The sequence below is a fragment of the Cavia porcellus genome, unplaced genomic scaffold (genome assembly GCF_034190915.1).
Source record: "Cavia porcellus strain 051 isolate PalLab524CR breed Dunkin Hartley unplaced genomic scaffold, mCavPor4.1 scaffold_9, whole genome shotgun sequence".
Classification (NCBI taxonomy): domain Eukaryota; kingdom Metazoa; phylum Chordata; class Mammalia; order Rodentia; family Caviidae; genus Cavia; species Cavia porcellus.
Window position 1 is genome coordinate 74,691,801 of NW_026947492.1, and position 10,144 is coordinate 74,701,944.

At 33.9% G+C, this 10,144-nt stretch overlaps 1 protein-coding gene across 1 annotated transcript; it reads right to left on the reverse strand.

The window, feature by feature from the left end:
• Positions 1–8,288: 8,288 nt before the first annotated feature.
• Positions 8,289–9,218, reverse strand: LOC100735687 (olfactory receptor 4P4-like). Its single transcript, XM_003461054.2, has one exon. The coding sequence runs from the start codon at positions 9,216–9,218 to the stop codon at positions 8,289–8,291; it is 930 nt and encodes a 309-aa protein (XP_003461102.2).
• Positions 9,219–10,144: the final 926 nt, after the last annotated feature.

Below are 10,144 nucleotides of genomic sequence, written 5' to 3' on the forward strand. Positions count from 1 at the left end.
TCTAAATGGGTCAAAGATCTGAATATTAAAACAGAAACACTAAATCTACTGGAAGACAAATTGGGTAGAAACCTTGGAGACATAGGAGTAGGTAGAGAATTCATGAATAGGACTCAAACCACACAGGAAATAGTTCCCAGAATCAATAACTGGGACCACTTCTTATTAAAAATTTTCTGCATGTCAAAAGAAATCTCCAGCGTAGTGAAAAGAAAACCCACAAACTGGGAAAAGATTTTAGTGAACTCTCTCTCAGACAAGGGACTCTTGTCTAAAACATATAAAGAATTAAAAAAAACTCAGACCTCCAAAATTCAAAGATCCAATCCAAAAATGGGCATCTGAGATGAATACGCAATTCTCAGATGAAGAAATGCAAATGGCAAATAAATACATGAAAAAATGCTCATCATCATTGGTCATTAGAGAAATGCAAATTAAAACCACACTGAGATACCATCTCACTCCTGAAAGAATGGCCAGGATCAAGAAAAACAACAACAACAAATGCTGGAGAGGCTGTGGGGAGAAAGGAACTCTCCTACACTGTTGGTGGGAGTGTAGACTGGTACAGCCTTTGTGGAGGTCTGTGTGGAGATTTCTCAAAAAGTTGGGATTGGAAATCCTATTTATTCCAGCTATTCCACTTCTAGGCATATTCCCAGAAGAACTGAAAGCATCATACCACAGTGATATATGTGCACCTATGTTTATAGCAGCACAATTTGTAATTGCCAGATCTTGGAAACAACCCAAGTGTCCATCAGCTGAGGAATGGATAAAAAAGTGGTGGTATTTCTATACAATGGAATATTGTTCAGCTATAAAGAAGGATCACATTGAGATATTTATCAATAAATGGGCGAAGCTTGAGACCATACTCATAAGTGAAATAAATCAATCTTGCATGTGTGAATACCGAATAGTTTCCCTAATGTAAGTAATGATTCAAATATATAAAAATATGTGGTAATCATGATTCCCCATTATGTGGCCTTGAAGCCTTATAAAGTTTTCACTTATTAATTGGAAAGGCTTTATTCTGGGCTTCTTGATATGGAAATATTTGAAGCTATAGTATATGAAGTTTTATCCAAATATTTCAAGGAAAAAGACAGACACTATGGTAGCCACTATTAAGTCGGGTTATTTGGTGGTGAAGCACTAGCTTGCTGAAAGACTCATGCTTTGACCTGTATTGTTATATTGTTATGTCCAGTTTTATCTCAATCTCTCCCTTATTCTTTAAAAAAATTATTTAGTTATTTCTTATGTTTGTTTTAATTAAGGGGAAAATTTTAAAAATTAGCTGGATGTATAATAGGAACTCTTTTTGATTTCCTATTAACTTGTTTTGAAGTCCTGTAATACTCCCACGATCTTGTTTTGACTGATTAGACTCTGTTCCATTCTGTATGATAGTATCAAGTTTGAGGGTATAGGCAACTACTTTGAAGGCAATAAGATTCACTAAGATGCCCATTCAGGTTTGACTATTGTCTCCTTTGGAAGTCCTATAATGTTTACAATGCCTAAGTTTTATTGGTCTTGTTCTCTACTGTTTTGTTCAACTTTATAATATCTAATGAGATAGACAATTCTTTTTAAGGAAACAAGAGACATTTTTGATAACCATTGTTGATAACCTTGTACTTTGTTTTACATCATGTGCTATGTCTATCCTTGGTTTTGACTGACAGCTTTGTTTTGCCATATTGGACTTTATTCTCTCCCCCCCAAAAAAGTAATAAGAACTACGGGGTAGTAAAATCCAAAATGTGTAAATTTTGTTGTAAAAAAGAGAGGGGAAAAAAGAGCTCTAATGGATATAACAGCAAGTGTGTTTGGGGTGTTAAATAGCTGACTATATTAATGTTTTTGGATCATTGAACACAGTTGTTTGCTGTCTCTGTGTTTGAATGTCCACTTTGTATTCTTTGATACTGTGATTTGAGCAACTATTTCTACGATGATAATATGTAACCTATTAACAGGTGATTTCTTACTGTTTTTTTTTTTTTTTGTAATTCTGTATTACGTGTACCCTTACACCACTTTGTTTTGTTTTGTTTTTTTCTCTTTTTCCTTTTAAATAAAATTAAAAAAAAAAAGAAACTGGTGTTCGGTTCCTGTTAGCTGGTTTTAAATACCCTGCAATAATTTCATTCTCTTGAACGGTTTCACACTGTCTTGATAAGTTTGATGCTCTAGTATACGAAGTTAGACTCAAATATTTCAATGAAAGAGTCACTATGGTAACTACTATTTATGTCAGGCTATCTGGTGATGAAACACAATGATGCTTAAATTTTTCGGTTCTCACCGATGTTCTATTGATATGTTCTTTTTTATCTCAATCTCCTCCCCCCTTCCTTTTTAAATTAATTTATTTCTTAGTATCTTTTAACTAAGGGAAAACTAAATTAAAAATACTGCGATATATTATAGTAACTTTTTTGTTTCCCTATTAACCTGATTTGAACCCCTGTATTGTTCTCCACATCCTGTTTTTACTTATTTTATTATATTCTGTTTTGCTTAATAGTATCAAGTTTGAGGGTATAGGCAACCATCTGGAAGGCAACCAGATATTCTATGATGTCCATTATCGTTTGACTATGATCTTCTTTGGAAGTCCTGTAAGCTCTCCAGTGTGGGTTTTACTGGTCTTCTGCACTGTTTTGTTCAATTCTTTTATGCCTGATGATATAGGCAACTCTTCTTAAGATACAAAGAGGCATAATGATAATCATTGTTGATCACCTAGTATTCTAACTGACTCTTTTGTTTTGTCACTTTGGGTTTTTCTTTGGTCTGTCTTGTTTTGTTTTGTTGGTTTTTGGGTTTTTTTTTTAAATCTTTTTTCTTTTCGCCTTCAAAGAAAAAGTTGTAAGAACTGTGGGACTATTGGAAACCATTTCAAAATGTGTGATTGTTAGCATAAAAAAAGAAGAATGTGATTAAAAGGTATAACTGCAAGTATATTTATAAGTGTAGGATAGAGAACCATATTGCTGAGTTTTTGTTAGATCATTGAACAGAACTGTCGGCAATCTCACTGTGTTAATGTCTACTTTGTATGCTTTAATTTTGTATTCTGGACAACTGTTTCTGCGATGACAATGTGTGATCTGTAAACTGGTGAATTCTTACTGTATATTTTTTCTCTTGAAATTCTGTTTTACTTCTAGTATTACTTCTAGCCATTTACTGTCTTGCTTTGTTTAGTTTTGTTTTTCTCTTTAAATAAATAAAAAAACAAACATGCACACACACGCAAGTGCACATAAACACATGCACGTGCACGGGCGTGCAAACACCCCATCTCTACTCCTACCTGAATCACCCTTGTTCACTGGCACATCTTCCCTCTAGAATATTCTCTAATCTTCCCTTTTTTCTCCTAGATAAACTCCAAAGTGTACACTTAAAACCCTTTGCAACTGAGTTTCTCTGTTAGCATTCTGTTATGACAAATGCTTGCGGTAATTAAATTATAAAGTGAAAGGAAAAAAACAAACAAACAAAAGACGTGGTATTTTTATACAGTGGAAAGCTATTCAGCCATAAAGAATGGTAAAATCAAGGCTTTTGTATGTAAATGGATGCAACTAGAAATCATACTCACAAGTGAAATAAATCAGACTTGCATGTGTACACACCATATTGTCTTGCTACTGTAAGAAACTGAAGAAATAAATAAAATCCAAAAGATCCAATAGATATAGTAAAATGCAAAGAAGCTGCTCAAAGGGAAATTATATTGTTTGATCAATTTTGCATCCGTGTATCTGGTAACCTGAGAAAAAATTCACAATACAACAACCATTGTTAAGTTCCTATTATCTTGGTTTGAAATCCTATATCACAATTGTTTTGTTGTTTTTACTGTTGTTATTTTGAGTTTGTTATGTTTTTTTCTGTTTGCTTCTTGAATATTCTCTTTAAAATAAAATTAAAATTAAAAAAACAGAAAATAAAACAGATTCTGCTGACTTAGTAAACAGAATGTGTTGCATGAGGGGCATAGTAAAGGTCCATGGAAGACAAGCAGCTGAAGAAACCATATTTAGTTAGTATAAAAGAGCACGGCTTGGCATCGAAATGAATAGAACGTGGCCATGCTATAGTTTAGTATAACAAAGAAAGGAAAGAACAGAAAGAAACATATTTGTTTGTACCAGTCAGAAGAAATGCCCAGAAGATAATTTGATTTCAAAAGCAGATTACTGTATCCTGCAAGGTTATCATTTAAAATAGAAGCAGAAATATACTGTAAAATCAAAAGGTCTTTCAAGATAAAGAAACACTAAAGAAATCCATGACCAACAAGAGAAGATGATCCTAAACAGTGATTTTGAAATAACATCCAGAAAGGCAAGAGAAGGAATAAATTTCACTAGAAGATCAACTTAGAAAGAGAGGAGACAGACAGAGAGAGAGATAGAGAGCTAGAGATACAGGAGGAGGAGGAGGAGGAGGTGAGAGAGATTAATGAATCAAAGTGCAGAAAAATGCCAGGAACTAATTCAGACATTTCAATAACCTCTAATGTAAAGAAAGTTAAGTCTCTAAATACAGACCAGTAAATAGGATACAAAAATGTAAGACCAATTTACTTGTTGCCTCAAAAGATACATTTCATCTACAAAGATGGAAAGTCAAAGCCAGAAAAGGAGCTAAAGAAGCTGAGCTTAAGAGTAATCAGAAGTATATTTATGTCTGTAAAAATCATCTTCAGACCAACACTATTTAGAAGAAAAAATATCATTACATATTGGTAAAGGGAAGAATACAGCAAGAAGCAATCACAGCTGGAAATACATATGCACTGAATTATTGTGCATCAAATTTCCTTAAAAGTTTCTGTCTGTAATCAAAGGACACAAAGGCATAAATATAATCATATTGGGATCTTAAGTGCACCACTCTAAGTAATTGGTCAGCTAGTTTAAAAAAACAAGGAAACATGTGAAATTAGACTATAGATCAAATGGGCTCAGCTATCTGTAGAGATTTTTTTTGAAAAACAGCAATACACATTTTTTGTTACACTATGGAATTTTTCTCCCCAAATAGATCACATGTTAGGCCATAAATAAGTCACAGTAAATGCAAAACAAATAAAATTTTCCGATGCACCCTAACATCGTCTCAATAAAATAACATTAAAAATTGATAGAAGAAACCACAGGAAGTCGTAATTGAATAATACACTTTTTTTATACCAGGAACTGAACACATGGCTTTGAGTGTCAGTCAGGCACTGTGACACTGAGCTATAGCCCCAGCTAAATAACAGCTTTTGAAGAATGAATGGGTCACAAAGAAATCAGGGAAAAATAAAAATTCCTGAAATCAAATGAAAGAAGCAAAACATATCAAAATCTGTGAGACATATTTAAAGCATTTCTCAAGGGAACTTCATAGCTAGGTGTCTACATTAGAAGATCAGAAAACTCCCAAATAAATAACTTAATGATGCATCTCAAGGTCCTAACAGAAAGAGTCTAAGTGAATTTTACTGGGTATTTAGAGATATAGGTATGGTTAGAGAAAAAGTTGAAGAATGTGAAAACCATAATACATGCAGAAGGTATAGCTTTTGGCTTCAATCTGTCCTTGAGTTCTTATTTTTGAGTTCCAAACCACTTCCAGGATGACATTTCTGATAGTTATGGGATTAAAGAATGTTTTCATGTGAAATGAGTGGATGTCCATTCAATTAAGATATTTCTTTTAAAAGTGATTAATGTTTAATATCTAAATTACCATTAAATCTCTATGTAATTTGATAAAATTTTTTAAACTACCTATTTACAATTTAATAAGTATTCTTACATGTATTGCTCATACTCAGAATAAGACATTGCTTATATACACAACAAGACATTGAATCAAGTTCTCCTCCATATTTAATTGATGGAGATTTTTTGCAAATTTTAGACATAATGAGTAGCCCAGAAAGTCAATTCTAGACATGACAACAAGCAAAAAGAATTAGTCTTTGATCAATAGTTTATGTTAATGGTCTAATTATATAAAATCACTGTAATTATTTCAGTACAATTTTGTGGCCATTAGAGTAGCATAAGATAACAAAAGGTTTTAGTTTTTCTTTGTTTTGCTGCCTAGCGTTTGTTCTGACTGGATGGACACTTCCCTGACCCATACAGAGATTTCACGAACCCTCCTAGTCAGAAGAACATGGACACACTCCTCATGCACAGGAGTATTTGTACATACTATGTGCCTATGCTTAAAAACCATCCAAAAGTTACAAGAAAAAACTTAAGTCAAATAAATGTTTGAAACAACACATAAGTAGTTAAAACAGATTTTCTTTTTGAATGGACAGTGTTTTTCCTGAGAGTCTAAGTTTTGCACAGATTCAAGAGAAAGAAGTGATTATTAAGCACAGAATGGGGAACATAGAGAAATCTTAAATCAGAAGCAGAAGCAAGAGGTGCAAAAAAGAGGAGGATAAAGAGGAGGGCAAGGAAGAAGAGGAAGAAGGGGAAGAAAAGATGAGGTAGGTGATGACACCGATATTTCAAAATTTCTGAGCATTCAAACACGATAAAGGAGATTTAGCACTAAAGACCATCTCTGAAACACCTAAATTTTTGCTTGGTATAGACCTTGCCTTGAACCAAGAAAACCTCAATCAAGGAAATTCTGAAGTTAATTCATTCAGCCATGCTGCTGAGAAGACATAAGTACCTGAGTGTAGGCAAATACCAGGCAATGGGAACATAGGCTCAGATCACAGATCACGTCAAATTATTTTATGAGATGTGAGAAACTACAGCTGAAATAGTAGTGCTCCTCACATGCAGAAAATCAGTGAATGAACAGATCCGACAGAGGACTGACAGGAAAGTGGATTTTATTTTCTTGCTAAAAGGCATGTGGAGAAGTTTGTTCACTTTTTTCTCTTTCAGTTACTGCTTGTTATTAGGGCACAATTGTTATTTACATAGTGAAAATATTCTAAAGATTTAAGAACAGCACCCTCAAACAGAAAATAAAACAGTATCTTTCAGTGTAACTCACTATTTATTTTTCTCAAATTTGAGCTATTACTAAAAAAGAAAGATATAAACAAAAATAAAAATAGAGCACATAAAATTATCGTTCATTAAAATTGTAAAAATTATAGTTTATGAGCAGAGACACACATGTTACATGGTACCTCTGAGAGGTGGTAAATGCACAGAAGAATAGCAGTAAAGAAGACTAAAGAATTCAAAATACTTTTGGTTTCTTCTTGAAGAATATAGCACCCAATGTGCAAGGATCTGTGGAGCTCAGACTCTGAGCATAGCAACAGGGACATCCCAAGGAAAGGAGAGAACAAGACCAAAGCCCTAGAGATGAGAGAGATTTTACTACAAAGCCACACACAAAGAGCTGCAGGAAAAGAAGAAATAATAGGAACATGAAATTATCTTTTCTGACCTCTCCCATTAAAACTTACACGTGCCAGGCTAGCCAAAATTGTTACCACTCAAGTGCAATCCCATCATCTTGGGAGGCTGAAGCAGGAAGATCCAAGTTTGAACCTAGTCCCGGCAAAGTAGTTCACTGAGACCTTACCTCAAAAGATAAATAACCAATTGAAAACTTACATAGAGGCTAGGGGGGAAACCCAGTACAAAACCCTCAGTTCAATGGCCAGTACTGAAAATGATAATAATAATAACAATAACAACAATAATAATAATAATACAGACACTGGGTAATAGCTCAGTTTAATTTGCATTATCACAAAAATTCACATATGTAATCTAATCTTCCATATTTAAGAAATGTAGTATTACCTCGTTTTATAGATGTTATAGAAATAGAGACTTATAATTAATGAAAACTGTCAAAATCATATATAAAAACTGACAGAATTAGTATAATATCCAGTTATTCATGACACCAAATCTAATTATTTAATGACATACTTCTAATATGATAAATTCTGAGATGAACATATCAAACCTGACCAGATTCAAAAGATTAACAGTGAAAACACTGGGTCTTATCTCAAAGAAAATAGGATTTTATGTGATTTCTTTTATTGGAGACATATAAAATAAAGATTGCTTTCAAAGTCCACTTTTTGTATTCTTTAAACTGGCCCATATATATATGGAAATATTTGAGCTACTTAAAAGTACAGATTACAACTTCACTAGCAGTCACGTGAGAGGTCAGTTATGCTAACGTCCTGGAGAAAGCTTAGATTGTTCCCATGATCTCTCGCAGGAGTAAAAGCATAATGAATGTTCCATTATTTACCTTAATTTGCAGTGTAACATTTGAGACCACACTTTGCACATGGAAATCTTCATCTCCATATTTCTTAGTGTATAGATGAGAGGATTCAGCATGGGTGCAATCACAGTGTAAAACACAGAGATCTCCTTGTCCATGTTCTGGTCCCCTGCAGGTAGTGCATAGATATAAATACAAGGCACAAAAAATAAAACTACAACCGTTACATGAGAGCTACAGGTAGACAGAGCTTTGGGACACCCTGCAGATGACTTTGTCCTAAGATGATACAAAATGAGTATATAAGAAGCTACCAGCACAAGAAAAATGACAACCACCACCATCCCCGAATTAGCAGTCAGTAAGATATTAACAACACGAACGTCTTTGCAAGCAAGTTTCAAAAGAGGCTTCACATCGCATACGTAGTGATCTATCTGGTTAGGACCACAGAAGGGCAGACTGAGAACCATGAGAAGTAGGGTGATCGAGTGCCAAAACCCAAGTCCCCAGGCCATGCCAATCAGTATGCTGCACCTCTTCGGGTTCATGATGACCGTATAGTGCAGTGGTTTGAAGATGGCAACATAGCGGTCAAGAGCCATGCACACCAAGATGAATATTTCCACACCTGCCATTAGGTGGGCGGCGAAGAGCTGGGTCATACACTCGTGGTAGGAGATGCTTTTTCTTGCAGCAGCCAAGTCCCTGATGAGCCTGGGAACCACACTGGAGGTGTAGCAGAGGTCCATGAAGGAAAGGTGGCACAGAAAGTAGTACATAGGTTGCTCCATTAGGTGGCTGCAGGTGATCGTGAGTAAAATGGTGACATTTCCCATAAGGACAGCCAGGTAACAAAGCAATAACAGGAAAAAGGACAGTAGCTCTATTTTCTGATTCCTCCACAGTCCCAGAAAAATAAATTCTGTGACATTCTTCTGATTTTCCATGATGGCAGTGTGAATCCACAATAAACAGTAAACCCATTCACCTGGAATAATGTCAAACAAAATATATTTTCAATAATGTAAATTGTATAAGTTTTGGAGATATTTATACATCAAAAAGTTACTTGAAATCATAGCAGATTTGTTTCAAGATTAATCTATAAAGCTCTTTTAATTAAAAATATCATTTTATTTTTAATATTTAATAAGAGGATACATGGAATTTAATAAATATTTGCATACATTTAACTCTTACAAAAACCCAGTAGGTACTGTTCTGCAATTCATTTTTCTTTTTTTTTAGTTGTTTTTTTATACAAAGAAAAAAAAAGCAAAACATTAAAAGGGTACAAGTAATATAGAATTTCAAAAAAAAGTAAGAAATCACTAGTAAATAGATTACATATTGTCATCTTAGAAATAGTTAATCAAGTTACAAAATTAAGCATACAAAGTGGACATTCAAACAGTGAGACTGCAAACAGTTGTGTTCAATGATCCAACAAAAACTTAGTAATATGGTCATATATCTTACACACCTAAACACACTTGTGTCCTTTAAAGCACTTTCTTTTTCTTTCTTTTTTGCAAAAACATTTACACATTTTGGGTTTTATTATTCCCACAGTTCTTATTACTTTTCTCTGACATTCATTTTTCATAAAAACAAAAATAGACAGTAGGAGACCTCTGTCAATTACATTTATCAAGATACTAAACAAAAGACCCAATGTATAAACCTATGTCTGGTGACAAGTTTTCACATCCTAAGCAATGAAGCTACATCATCTAGTAACAAACTGTAACTCCAGATGCTTTCTATCCCTATACAAAGCTATTCTCTTTCATTATCATCATTTACTAACTGTGAAATATTAAAGAAGTCCCTGTCCTCCCTTATTTTACTTGTAATTTACCTATAATATCCT